The 15,661-nt window shown below is 31.2% G+C and overlaps 1 protein-coding gene across 6 annotated transcripts; it reads right to left on the reverse strand.

Annotated features, from left to right (window-relative positions):
- Window positions 1–4,124: 4,124 nt before the first annotated feature.
- LOC111035771 (PTB domain-containing engulfment adapter protein 1-like) lies at window positions 4,125–10,780 on the reverse strand. 6 transcript variants are annotated; one of them, XM_022317532.1, is made up of 10 exons: window positions 10,501–10,777; window positions 9,603–9,699; window positions 9,470–9,534; window positions 9,231–9,401; window positions 8,974–9,164; window positions 5,658–5,775; window positions 5,422–5,600; window positions 4,653–4,786; window positions 4,352–4,569; window positions 4,125–4,262 (listed from the first exon to the last, which is right to left on the reverse strand). In XM_022317532.1, exons 2-10 carry the CDS (start codon window positions 9,670–9,672, stop codon window positions 4,188–4,190), a joined length of 1,221 nt encoding a protein of 406 aa, XP_022173224.1. In that variant the 5' UTR covers window positions 9,673–9,699; window positions 10,501–10,777; the 3' UTR covers window positions 4,125–4,187. The 6 variants fall into 6 exon arrangements, with proteins under 6 accessions (XP_022173224.1, XP_022173225.1, XP_022173219.1 ...); XM_022317533.1 differs by lacking the exon at window positions 10,501–10,777 and adding an exon at window positions 9,957–10,070; XM_022317527.1 differs by lacking the exons at window positions 4,125–4,262; window positions 4,352–4,569; window positions 4,653–4,786; window positions 5,422–5,600; window positions 5,658–5,775 and adding an exon at window positions 5,800–7,771 and having other exon boundaries at window positions 10,501–10,780.
- Window positions 10,781–15,661: the final 4,881 nt, after the last annotated feature.

Raw genomic sequence — 15,661 nt, forward strand, 5'->3', positions numbered from 1 at the left:
ATGACCAGCAGCTGCAGTGTATGATAATTATTATGTTATTAATAAATAAGCTATCCAGAATACAACACTCTCTGCAGTGCAATTATTCGCATGTTATCCTTATGTAATACATATTAAGATTACACCGCGACGTGAATAGACACGCACAGATCACGTCGATCTGACGTCATCGACAATTATTATAATATACTCTGAGCGCAAGGTGTGAAAGGGGAAGAAAGGAAGGAAGGAAATTGTATTGTGTTCACGTCGCAGTAGTAACCAAGGTCCCAGTTACCCAGTGGCGTATTTGGACCGGAGCACAGACCCAAGTCCCCTCCCCTCCGTGCATCCAAGGGGAGTTTACTGATTGCTCTTAAAATGAAATTTTCGTATAGGTAACAACTTCTCTCGGCAGTGGCGTGATCAGGGGGTTGCTAGGGGGTTGTAGCCTCCCCAAAACATTAAGAAAATTAGACAATTATTCCCATGGTCTACGAGAGTAACTGTCAATACGAATTTGTATAGCCGTTCAGGAACGGAAACCCAAAATAAAACCTCGAAATCAGTGTGCTAAACTTAAAGGAGACCCATAGGGTCAGTAGATGACCTTGCCCTAGTTAAACCAACTCTGTGTAAACGCATTATCAGTCCCCCCTCAAAAAAAAAAAATCATGGCTCTCTGTCATTTTCCGGGTCTATATACCAATTAAAGGCATTTGCGCTCGGTCGTTTTCTGGGTCGATGGACCGATTTCGTTAGATAACAGCCTAATAATATTTATTTTATTCAATAGCACATAACATTATTTTTAATTGAATAAGTACAATAAACACGAACGTCAATAATACCTTTATAATCGAATATGCGTGAATATTCAAAATATTTATCACAATTAAATAAATCACTAGGTATAATAATATTATTCAATAATAGGTACAGTAGATGTATTTTTATAAACATGTTTATTTTTCACAATTTTTATCAATAATTGTTATATTGTGAACGGCAATAATAGTACAATACTACAATAGTAATCTACCTAATATAAGGTACCTACATGAATATATTATAATTGTAAAATATTAACACCGCCACTGGTATATTGGTCGTAAAATATACACTGCGCAATATTGGTATAGGTACTAATCCTAAAAATTAAAATACAACATTTGTTTTAGGCGCAATATATCCATGTCCCATGTAAGTTGGGAGAGGAGGGACACAATACTTTTACACTATGCAAAAAAAAAAAAAAAAATGAGAAATTATTTTTTTGAAAAGTTTATTTTTAAACTTTTGAGTACATAATATGATGTGTCAATGTTGTTTTGAATACATTTGCAAGTAATACAATTATTTAATTATTATTTTTCTATTACCTTCTACACTCTTCATATAGCATCACTATTTATAAATTATAAGATGTAAATATTATAATAATTCTATGTTTTTGTTTGTGGGGCCCTTGAATCCCGTTGGTCCTAGGGGCTAGAGGGCGTTCAACCAATGCAAGGTTATCAATCAATCATTTTCATAATAAAAGGTACCTATTAACATTTTAAAAATTGTTCGCATATTTTGTCCTGATTATTTTAAAAAGTACAAATTAAGAATTTCAATTTGACCTCCCAAATGTACCAATTAGATCTGATTTTCTCATTAGAGGTATCCATTGAAATTGAAGATGCGAGTATTTTGTCTACTAAAACAGTGTCTTCGGACACAAAAAATAAAAATAAAAAACTCACATCAGTGTTAAATCAATATATCATAGTATCATACCCTTATCAACGGGCAGAATCTAACTAACAAAAAGTAAAAATGCTATTTAGTATTTTATTATAGTTCAAAAAAAAAAAAAAAAACCGTAGATTAATATCGTTGATTAAACTGGAAAAAAAGAAACTAGACAACGATACGCTCCAGTTGTCTTGGTATAGCGTGTCTTATTGCGAGCTCGAGTATTGCTTTAGGTAGGTACTAGGTACCTAATCATTTTCAAATCATCATCGCCCTTCTACTTAGAATCAAAATAAACGCACGAACAAAGAAAATAAAGGGTATGCAGGGGCGGCTCCAGAGACAAGGTAAGGAAGGAGGGTGCTAAGTCATAATGTTTAGACTTTTATAACTTTATAGGTATGTATTTTTTTTTAAATACAACCTAGAGCTGGGGGCCCCCTGGAGCCGCCTCTGAGATGGCAAGCATTCGCGATGTAAATTCATGCTATAGGTACTATACGGCATGTCGTATATACATGGGGATATTGTTACTATTTACTATTTTTTTAAATTTTTTTTGTTTAACTAACCTTGTTGGGTACCTATACTAAAAACGATGGTGGAGTCAGATTTTGGCGGTAAGGCTTAGTTTTGAAGTTTGTAATTTTTTACGGAACAACTATAATATATAGATACCTATTTTCTTGTTTTTTTATTGGTGAAAAGTCCTGGCTCTAAGGAAAACGGGCCTTAGCCCTTGAGCCATTTAGATAATATAATCAATTCGAAACTTTCTTATTGTGTTTTATATAAAATTAGTTAAGGTACTGGAATAGACTTTTATTACAACATAAGATAAGATAAGGTCAAGATATTATTAATAATTATTTATTATTAATTTTTCTGGGATTTTGAACACCTTTCGTGGAAATCAAAGTTAATGGAAAAAATAAAATACCTAGTTAAGGTCCTCACACACTGACAGAATGTCAATGAGTCCGGATACAATTTACAGCCACTGCCAAGCCAAAATAATTTTACCTCTACCGCTGCTGTGTGTGGGGACCTTTATTTATGATGTACCGTAAAAACGGTAAACTTCAAATATCATATTAAAAATATTTTTGAAACTAATTTAGACCACTAAATGTCTAAAAGCCAAATTTTGACTTCACCGTCATTTTTAATATATCTATTTACCTAGGAATACATACAATTTTTTTTTAATGCCAAAACATGTGACTGGCAAAGTAACAAATATCCGGAATCTTTTTTTTTATATTATTAATAGATGATATAGTTTATTAAGTTGTATTGTATTTTGTTTTTTATTCAATTAAACTGTATACATATAACTTAATAAGCATATAATTATTGATCACATAATATCTTTATGGTACAGCATCTATTCGGTCGGATTATAATATTAATAAAATATCTCTTATTATATCGCTCATTAGTCATTAGTAACAATTGTCACCCACTGGCAACCACTTTTGGTCCACATTTCATCAATTTAGAAGTCATAGATTACAAAACATTATATTATTTTAAAACTATTTTGTTACACGGGTGTACAAAATAGAATAGGTATAACACATTTTTTTTATCCTTAGTGGATACTGCAATTTTAATATTTTCAATCACCTCAAATTAAATTTGAACAAAATACATCATATTATAATTTTGTAATTACAAGTATTTTAATTGAATTGTGATATAAGATTATACATTTTACAAATAATTGGTGTTCATTAAACCTATACTTTTATTTCAGTTTATTTGTAAAATGTATGCGTAGTACAAATATTAATTTATGTTGTGAAATAAAAATTGTTTAATAAACCAACATTATTATTTTAATAGCTAAAAACCCTGTTTAAGCGAACAAAAATATTGTGGAATGGATGTTGGCATGAAAAAAAACAATTATTGTTATTGTATATCAAACACAATATAATAATAACCTAGCCTGTATAACAATAAACTGAATTAATCTAAATGCCTAAAAAATAAATACGCTATTAAGTTAAAGAAATTTAAAAAGATTATTATATTATATCATAAACTTAAAAAATATATATATGTAATATTAACACTATATAAACATATCAATTACTTTGTTAAAAAGTCAACAGATCCATTAAAAAAATAGTAATGATGATAAAAATAATAAAAAATTATAATAACAATATTTTCTTACATAAATTTAAATGCTTTAATTAAAATCGTATAACAATTAATTTGATACTAAACAGTAAACAATAATAAAAATATAAAATTAGTGACATTATTCGGATAGGTATGCATATAACAAACAATAATAACTAAAAACATAATAAATAATAATACTTTGTTATTTCTTGGATGATGATAAGATAACATAATTTTATCACATATGTGTTTGTTTTCTCTAAGAGATTGAAAGGATAATAAACTTTACTTATCGATTCCTAGTTTTTTTTTTTCGTTCCACAAAATTTCTACTTTTTTAATGGATCAAGACTTTCTAATGAAAAATCTTCAGTACTCATTGATAAACCTCGACTGAAACCATCCTGAAACAAAATTGATTTTAATTTTAGATTGTTCCTAATTCATAGATCGCAAGAAAATATTTTTTTTTTTACACAAGTTACATTCATACCTTCATTTCTTTAATTCTTTTGTCCAACAAACCAATGTCACTTTCAATACCATTTTGTACACTTTGCCCGAAATCGTCCATACCAAATGGATCACTAGCGGATGTTCTTGGCTGACCAGCTGGTCTTGGTGTTGCTTTAAACGGACCAAGGCCAAATATGTCATCAGAATTTTGAGAACGGCGCCCTGTATCTCTAGCAGGTTTTGGAGGAGGAGCCACTGCAAAACAAAAAAAAAAAAAAATTAAATGATACAAAAAAGAGAAGCTACTTCAATTCAGGCAAGTGACGTGTAATACATACATAATGGTGGCGAAGTAGGAGAGGTAGCATTATTGATTGTCCTTGGTTCAAAATTGTTTTCCATTTCATTTAATAAAAGGCCTTCAAGTCGTGTGCCAACACTAGGAGATGGTTTTGTCTCACCAGGCGATGAACTAAAATTAAACTCAAGTTAAAAATTTGTATTTATACAGTAATAATTGAATTATTAAGCTATTGTAGAATTTAACAAAAAAAAAGTTACAATTTGTTATAATAAATAATTGGTAAGGTTTATAACTTAAACATAACAAAGCAATACTTTACACATACTAAAATATAACATTTTTCAATTATTAGTGAAATATCTTTTATACTAAAATGAAAAAAAAAAAATTATTTAAACTAAATATTTTGAGTTACTTTTTATCATTAATAAAAATGTGGCTACTTATATACAAAAAAAGCTTAAAAACTTTATTAATATAAAATAAAACATCATTAACTAAATTCTAGAATAAATAGAATAAGTATAGTATTAATTTTTAAGTATGTTGGATGAACTAATTTATCGTAATGAAAATCTCTAGATATTTTATAGTGGAACCCTATATTAGTTACCATGTTTTTTTATAGTACAAAATATGTGTAAACTATAAAATTTGACTACTAAAAAACTTTGATGATAAAATTAAGAGATGAGGTCATCGTTAGAATGGTTAGATTAATCATTGAATTGTCAATAGACTGAGTAAAAGAACTATTCAAAACACAATAAACATGTTCGTAAGAATTATATAAAAATACTAACCTAAAATGGTCACCATTGTTATTAACACTTCTTGGAGGTACAGGTGGTGCCGTACTTGGTTGAGGAGAACTATTGCCATTGGTCAGGTTGATGAGGGTGGACGAATTACCATTGTTCACATCATTTACTTGCATCATATCACTGATACCATTTTGACGCATGTATTGTTCAACATCAATCTAAATGTGTAAAATGTTTATGTCAAACAGTCCCCACTAGGAATATTGTTCTATTACCTTTCCACTAAGAGCATCAGATAGCCTTTGGCGCAATACACTATTCTCATTTTCCAACTCTTTAACACGTTGTTGCAAAACCATAACTTTACGTTGAACTTCCATGTCTAAGAAACGTCTAAGAAAAGGAAAAACAAACTAATTTGTAGGTATTTATCATGTTTATTTATAAAATAGGTATCATTTAAGAAATCATATTAGACCGTCGATGTTAGTATTTATCAATTAAAATCATAATTAAAAATATTAAAGTCAATTTATTAATCGAAATATATTATGTAATTCTATGTACAATAGTTATTAACAATTTTTATAAAAAAATAAATATTATGATCTAAAACTTAAAATAAAATAAAATTTAATGGGAATCAATGTCACATTTTAATAGCCTTTTTAATGATAAACAATTGGTGGATCTTAATCGTCTAGGTTCGCTTAAATCTGTTGTTCTAAATTGTGAACAACCTACGACATCAGAATCAGATCCCAATGCCAAAGTAGGTTCAACAGCTTGTGGCTGATTTTGATTAACCCATCGTTCCAAAATGGACTCTCCTTGTTCATTCTTTTCTTTATTCATTTCATCATATTCCATCTTACAAATGTCAGCTACACCTTGGAAGATTTCTGGACCAAAATCATCCCAATTTAATTCTATCCTAGTTTTATCTCGTTGTATTTCACTATTAATTTCCATTAACGGACAGTCAATGTCTGCATCGCTAAAGTAATCTGACATTTCATTATCTGAATACCGTTTGAACTCCACCATTTCATATTGTTTTTGTTCAATTATATTATAATCCAAAGATGCCCATCGGTCATCATCATTTGTATAACGATCTAAAACAATCCTTCCACCTCTACCATATCGTGGCCTACACAAACCTAAAGATTTATGATTTTTATTTTTTTGTATATAAACTGGTTGAAAACCAAATGTAGGGTCCACAGGTTCTGGAGAATTCATAGGGGCCAGGTAAGAACAATGCTTGTTTCGACGGAAAGACCATTTACTACCGCCATCTTCGACATTTTGGACTTTATGTGGGGGAGAATACAATTCTTCATCAGAACTTAAGTGTTCCACATCATACGACTTATGCTTCCTTTTTCTATAGTGTCTTTTTTCTCTTTTGGCATCCTGGTATTTAGCATTTGCAGAATTTTTTTTTATATCACTTTGTTTCCACACGGCAGACATATAATGATTAGTTGAGATTGGGGTAAATGCATGTCGTACAGTTTTCACTAATTCTACATCCTTATAAATACTTCCATTAAAGTCACGTAAATCAAATCGTTTTTGGTATGTATCAAGAGTTAATTGTACTAATTGCTTCTTAAGTGCTTCTCTGTGTTGTATTGTTCCAATTAAATCAAATGCTCTGGCCAAGTTTCTTCGTAATTTTAACATTTTTTCATAAGATGCTTCATCATTTTTCCTATTTTTTCTAGTTTGAATTTTATCACGCCTTTTTCTAAACGCTACATATGAATCATTAGGAGGAGCACCAGCTATAGGTTCAGTACGTACAGCAGGAGATAAAGTGTGACCCAAACGTACTCTCTTCCTTAACCAATAATCATAAATTAATAAGATGGTATCTTCATCATCTTTAGTAAGTGATTTAGCATCAGATAAATCAATAATATTGTAAGTGCTATGTTTTTCCCATTTGTCAACAAGCTCTTCGAGTTTATCAGCTGTAATACTATTTGATCTACCAGTCGTATTTAGCCATTCCAAGTCTTCAGAGTCATAATCATATTCTGGAACATCTTGTTCCATTGTGAATGGTGTTATGTGTATCAGTTGTTTCGGAGGGTGGCAATTTGGAGGATATGTTTGATCATGCCATTTTAAGTCATTATTTATTAATTTAGCTACTTCAGGTGTGGGTATAACACTTCCAGCGACCATGGCACGTTGTAAATGGTGTTCAGATTCTTCTTCTTTTTCCATACCACTGGGCATTTGGGGGACAGCGCGCTTTAATTCCATACACTCGTGCAGGTCAGGCAAATCATCAGACATATAGATTGGTAGAGGTTTTGAAACATCCAACTGCCGAGCTCTGAAAGTCGGCTTGTTCGTCGGCTTGCTGGGCCACCTACCACAATAACAATCCGACATTACTATTTTCCTTTAACACAACTATTGTACTTTACAGGGTGATCAATACACATAACCCAAAAATTGTTATAGAAATTAAGCAGGAAGATATTAACTATTATTTTAATTAGGTAACCATTTTACAGAAATGGTCCAATGTATAATATTATGTTTCTACAGTAACTGACTATTTTAACTTCTTTGAATAAACAATAATCAGATATTTATTTTAAATTCATGAAATTAATTTTTCTTATGGAACTTGACCACCCTGCAATATCTAATCTACTAGAACAAAGTATTTTTTTTTTTATTCTTTCTACTAATTAAATAATTCTAAAAGGCACGACTTCAGTAGGCTAGACAGAGTTCGGCATTTGAATGTTTTCAACCGTGCAAATAATTAAATGTTATTAATTATTACACACTATTGTTAATCATAAAAAAAAACTCATGCAACAACTACATTTACACTAATGTTAGTCGCTATTATGTTGACGGCTGACAAACAAAATCGTAAGAGTAAAGAAAAATTCTAATAAACAATTTATTTATACCTAAATCATTAAACTATTTTATTACAAATTCACATACTAAGTTTTTACGTTTCATTAAAATAAATTCACAAAGGATTACACATAGATAACAAATTAATAAAGATTTTTAAGTTTGCGATTTGATAAATCCTAAGTTTCTAGTAACATTATACTAGAACATAAAATGTTTAGATTACCAAATAGCGTTAACATTTTGATTAATTGATTTCACATATTATGAAAAATATTGGATTGATTGTATTAAGTCAGAGTGCTTGAGGATTTGAGTAGACTCTAGTTTCATTTAAGGATACATTTTTAAATAATTCTCAAAAATTAAAATTCTATATCAATTAATCATGTAATAACAGAAAATGATTTTATCTTAGAACTTTTTATATAAATAATAATATAATTAGCACAGGCGTGTAAGTGGGTGGTTAAATGTGTAAAATAGCAGCCTGTAGCTCTGGAGAGGAGGATGACCTGATTTATGGTTAGAACATTATGTTTTTGTCATAAAAAGCAAATATTCTAGGTAAACTGAATCAATAACGCTACTAAATAGACATTTAATCATAAGTTAAATTTTTTAGCAAATAGCCGAAGATAATAAAGACCAAGAAAGTAATTATTCTTGCTCTTGAGCTAAATGATAACATACTTGTATGCAAGATCAAAAGCTTGTCCAATACTGAGAGTGATCTCTTCAGCTAACTTGTCACTCATAAATACGAAACAAGTGTGTCGTTCAGATTCATTTGAGTCTTTTACAATAAAGCTGAAAAACTGTTTGTCCACCTTATCGTCAGCACAGTAAGAAATTCTGTGCAACGGATATTGATGCATTATTACCTATAGGAAAAACAATAGGTATTTATACCAAATGAACTCTAAGACCAATAACAATAGTAATTCTACTTTTGTTTTTGGATCTTGAAGTGCAACGCCTTCAACACTTATTGTGAGCTCAACTTTTGGTACTTTAGAACCTTCGGCTTTTCGGACTTGCTGATTAAATTTTAACTTTTGGATAGATTCTTTGATCACTTTAAAACCTTTTGGTTGGTCTACATCGACATTTCCCAGAAACTGTAAATCATAATTACTTCGTAAATTTACTGCTAGAGAACAATGTAATTCTAACACTTTGTTAATACCTTAACGATGTATGCAATATGTCCTTTTTGTAAAGCTTCAGGAGGATGTATCCAATTTCGATTTTCTAAAAAAAAAATTGTAATTATAAACATTTTTGTAATACTGTCAAATATAATTAATCAATTGTCTTACCTCCACCTCCTTTAGCTGATTTGTTGTTGGAGTTTTGAGTCCATTTTAAAAGATTTCCTGTGTTCCTCATGTTTGTGTAAAATTGAAGAAATCACCTCTGAAATTGTGAAGAAAAAATAAGTTAATATATGATTAAGTAGGTAAGGTAGGTAAATTATAAAATATGTGTTAATATTGGTAGTAACATAAAATTATGGCAATTCTTCAGTGCATAGATGCTGGATAATGATATTTCAAATATTCACTTCACTAGTGTATAAACAATACTTTTACAAGAAATTTCAGCCTACAATCTGGGTCAATTACATGTAAATGTAAAATATATTAGTATCGTCAAGAGCTGATAAATCTTACTGCACCAATGTTGAGACTTTGAGAGTATAATTTCTAGAAGGAGGTACAGTAGCAACGCCTACAATCCACCGATTAGGAATCTTGACCAAATTGATTGCTCGGAAGGTTGTAACACTAATAACAAACGTACATAGCGATCAGTTATCATCGGAAATTGAAAAAACCGATAGGCTCCACTGACTCATCGGGTGGGTGTGGAAATCTACCGTCTGCGTTTCCACCAAAGTACTGAAGTACCATCGGTTTGATAGCCAAACCAACAGTACTTAAGAGTAAACAAAGATGATCAAAGTCGAGTACATTAGACAGTCGGAGTTCGTTCGGTTCATACTTATCGCAAGCGTTCGGGGTGATAAGACGGAGTATAAGGCGTACAACAATAACAATAACAACGACGGGCGAGTACCTATTACAAAGGAAACCCGTGACCGATGGGTCTCAAGATGGAAAACGAAACAATAGTAATAACATTCACAACAACGACAACAACGATAACAACAACAACAACAACAACAACAACAATAGTACAAAATGTCCTGCTTACGTATTGAGACGAGACGAAGCGGTTTATGTGAAAACCTGTTGGGCTTCGTTTTAATATCGTAAAATGCTTTTTAACGTTTTGCGATGCGCGCGCGTTTGTTGCAGTCGGATCGCGTTTGTGTTTCGACGACAAAGGTCTTGGCGGCGGCACTCGTGTCTGCGTGCACTTACGCTAACGTCACGGCGGCGGGACAACGGCGCTCGAATGGTGAGAAGGACGAGCACGAAAACGCCATTTTGATAGGTACAACTGATGAGGCGGCGGGGTTCGCGGGGCGGCACGGCGGTCGGCGATAGTGAATGCTCGTGCACGAAAAACGGGAATTTCAAAAACAGGCGTGGCCTTCCGCGTTGAGTCACAGCCGCGCGGACAAGCGACCCTGGAATTTTACAACGTCTTTGGCTCGACTCGTATACCGCGCCCGCGAAAACCGATTTCGGATAAGCCGTGTTATTATTGTTATACAACGTCATGCCGCCGCCGCCGCCGCCGCCGCCGCCGCCGCCGACGTCATTGCCAATAATAATAATAATACAATACCTGCAATAGTGCAGTAGAGCCATTGCATTTATAATAAAATATCGTTGTTCCTCTGTGGTCGAATATTGTTTGTGTGATAGGATAGTAATCAATAATAAATATGTTATATTGTTGAAGACGATTACGGATTTGTGTCTATAGATAATAATATGTCTTGCACGGTCTTTTAAACATATTTTGTTTGCCCTCCATTTGTCACAATTTGTCAATTTTGTTGAAAAATGTCTCGACTTCTGCTTGATAATAACCGCAAGTAACTAATATCTATTATGGTTGAATAGATAAATAAATAATTGATTTATATCGCTGCAGCCTGCAATATTATAATGTACCATCAACCATTTGACCATCGAGCTTATCTTCCTACCCAACGAACGTGAGCCTAAAATCAAATAAAAAAATTCATATTTATATTTTTAATCATAAAACCACACTACAAGTTAGCAGGTATTGTGTTACAAATTTACATTTTACGATTATACTTAAACGTCTTAAACGCATTGTTAGCTACAGAGAAATTCGGATCGTCCATTACCTAAACTGTAAAACGAATAATACATTTGCTGAACATTACAGATTACTTTATGACCATGACGTATGTATTTGCTAAAATAGTATAATGTTTATAGTATATTGTCGAATTAATCGTTGTCGTGACAAGTGAGTAGTGATACTCGTGACTACACGTATAAACGCTATTGTTCTAGTTATAGGCAATAAGATCGAATTTCCTTGTGCTATATTTCGTCGTATACACACAATAAAATAATCTATATAGTATACAGACATATAGTTTAATATTGTGTATTACATAATATAATAATGACATACAGAATATAAAAATAAGATAGGTAGTTATTAGTTATATTTATATATTTCTCGTAGGTATATTATACTTATATATTATAGTAAAGTTTATACTCGTACTATATACATTATTATCACATTTGTCATTTATACGTAGATATAAGAAAAGTCATAAGTTTACAGTACATTTCAGTGGCACATCCAAATTTGTACAGAAATACAAGAATCAAAACCTTGAATAAAATATCGATATCATTATGCTGGGAAATCCTTTAGTTAAACCAACTGTTTACATAATATCAGCCCCCCCCCCAAAAAAGCAAAATCGCAATTTGTTTTGTTACGGTTGCTGCAAAAGTCAACAATTCTTTACATTCACTGCATCACCATGACACCATATCAAATTAATGAAAGATCCTAGTTACAAATTACAATAGTTTCGTATACACAGTGCTCGAATTAGGGTAACACGGGGCGACTGAGTACCTCAACTAATTTATTAGAATTTTAACTTACATCTACTATTTTTTTCAGTACAACAAGGTATAAAAAGTAACGGGGACTCCAATTTTATATAAGTAAACAGTACTCTTTCTTAAATTTTCAACATTTTAGCACTGCGTTTGACGTAGGTAGTAAATTATTGACTACAATAATTAATAATATGTAGTATATTCATGTAAAAATATATTTTAGTAAATAAGTTAATAATTAGTTCGGGCCATCATAGGCTCGTAGCTGCAGTGGGGTTGCCCCCCTCCCCCCTCCCCAAAGAAAAAAATATTAAATGTTGTATGAAGTGGTATAATATTATGTTATGGTTATGTAAGTGTGAGCAGGGCCACCACAACAAATTATCAACACCCCTCACAATAAAAAAAAAATACCCTGGGTAGTATATTTAATATTTATGCTATATTTGATATGTTGATTTATGATACGTTTTTATCCATAGTATCGGGGGCCACAGCCCACAATTATATTTTAAGCGATGAGGTCTGGAAGCAATGCACCGCCAGTGTCCAGCACCGTGTGCATCTACTATGGTAGGTACATCAATGTTTATAAATTAGTATATATTTTAAGTTATAATATATCATATATGCTAACGAAACTTATCGACATTCGGTGGTGGCGATAATGACTATATATAATAGTGTAGGTACACTGCTAATTTGCGAAATTGATAATCCACAATAACAAAAATAACAAATAATTAATAATATTTATAATTATAAGCATTCTTTTTTCAAAATTTGTGGTTTAACAGTTTTTTCTTCAGTTAGATTTAGAATATTATGTATTTAAAAAATATTTCTACAATTATATTACATTGATTATTAATATTCCTAATGTCTAACGTTATTAAATTTAAGACCCACTTTAATAATGATGAAACGCTTAATCAATAACAAAGATTTCGCAGAATTTATGTACAGTTATAAAATTAAAAACATGTTTTTTTTAACCAAGCACATTTCAGCATGGACTACCATGTAAATGAGAAAACATATTAAGCTTTTAAGTACACTGATAATTAATAAAATGATCGATATTTTTCCATACCAACTATACCTGCCTATAATTTATGCACGAAAGAGTACCATGCGATGATGACATTATGCTGATGTTATACATAATTAAAATATATGCATTATTGATTATTATTCACTGCAATGCGGATATTATATAAAATCAAGTATCTATATTATAGTGAGCTTATAAATTATATGTGTGTACCTAAATAACAAATTATATTAAATTATGACTATAGTTACGAATAATAAGTATGATATTATAAACAATTTACTAATACGTAATAACTAACTTAAATCTATGATTTAATACATGTGCAATGTGTATCTATTATTCTATTATTAATTATTATATATATATTTAATATTTATTAATTTATTTTATTTTCTATTTACATTTTCTAGTTATACATCAAATGGATATATAATCAAAATATTTAAATATATGATTATATTATACGTATTTAAATGAAAAGTATGAAATATTACGTTATTAATTATTATTATTCGATGAGTTTATTACCAATATAATATATAGTGCGTTTTAGTGCTGTTGCCGGTTGTAGTGTTGACTTATTGTTTATAATTAATAATTTAATAGACAAATATAAATATACATTTTTGATTTAAGTTTCTTTCATATAGTTTACTAATCCAACCTATATGTATCTCATATTATAAATATAAAAATCTAATGGCACGGTGTTTGTGGTCGCACTCCTACGGATTGGCTCTACCGATTTTAATGACATTTTTTTTGCATAACTATTTGGTAGATATAAAAATAGGTCGTAATGTATTTTTCACTCTCCTACACTAGAGTTGAACCTATTACACATATCAATTTGAAATTTTGGCTATGTTGTCGTACCGTAGATTGCGGCCTACCTGCGATTACGGGACGCTTGTCGAATGCACTCTTTACCAGTGTTTCCCAAACTTTTTGCAATTGCGACCCACAATATAGAGGTATACATTTTCGGCTAAAAGTAACAGTTATCGTAACCGCGAGTCGTGACCCATTAAAAAGATATCGTGACCCACACGATTGGGTCACGACCCATGGTTTGGGAAACGCTGCGATTGAACAATTTGAAACTTGAAATTTGATTTTGAAACCACATGCGATTCATATGTTTACACTTTATTATATACCCGATAATAAGCCGAAAATCTTAATGTCGACAATGACTTTGACTCGGAAAATGCTTATCCTCTAGAAAACGGAGCAAGAAACTATGAAAGACAACTTGATGGACTATGGGTATTCGGGTTGTGTGACGATAACGAAGGAAGGTATTTAGTTGTCCAAAAAAGATACAAAACGACTTTACACGAAATTATACAAAGAAAGGTTATTGTTAGATCTAAAATACGTTCTGATGGTTGATCAGGGTATAATGGATTTTCGGACCATGAGTACTAACACTACGTCGTAAATCATAGTGAAAATTTTGTAGATCCAATTTCAAAGACTCATGCTCAAAGGGCTGAAAGTTTGTGGAGACTTCTGAGGCTAAAAATTGTGAAAAACATGGATGGCACAACCGATGGAGCTGGTATAAATAATTACATGAAACAAGCCAAAAGCTTTAATTTTGAAAAAAATTAAAAATCTTCAACAACTCTACTAAAGCATGGCCGTAGAAATATATCATTATCTTACACAATAACTAATTAATATCCATTTTAAAAATTAAAATCAATCGAATCCAAGTCCTTCAATTTTGTCTAGCTTTCTCACATAGAGTTGCCATTTTTAACGGGCAACGAAGTGCACGGGATCAATTAGTATTATAATACATTTTAATATGTAAAACATAAAATGGTTTTCATAATGATTCAGTGAATTAAGTATCTATATTCTATACCATATTTCCCCGGTGGCCGGTATCTACTTAATATAGTACCCAAAGTACCTTCCTAACTTAGTTGAGAGTAGTTAGTAATGTTAGTATCACCATTGTCCATCACAATATCACATCCACCCATTGACGATAGTATCCACCTTAAGTTCTCAATATATAGGTAGCTATATAATTCAATGAGACATTGAGACCACGTTCACATTCGTAGATACAATATTCCTCACATCACACATTCCGTCAATTAATAGTCTGCAGTAGTCAAACGTATGCTGCATTGTGCCAATGTACCTATGATGTATTAATATTATGTTCATTAATCATTCAATATTTCGTAGCTTTTGTGGGTCATGTTTTTCGATATGAACGTTTTCTAAAATAAAATTTAAAACAAAATTAAATTTGAGATTATGT

The sequence above is a fragment of the Myzus persicae genome, unplaced genomic scaffold (genome assembly GCF_001856785.1).
Source record: "Myzus persicae strain clone G006 unplaced genomic scaffold, MPER_G0061.0, whole genome shotgun sequence".
NCBI classification, from domain to species: Eukaryota; Metazoa; Arthropoda; class Insecta; order Hemiptera; family Aphididae; genus Myzus; species Myzus persicae.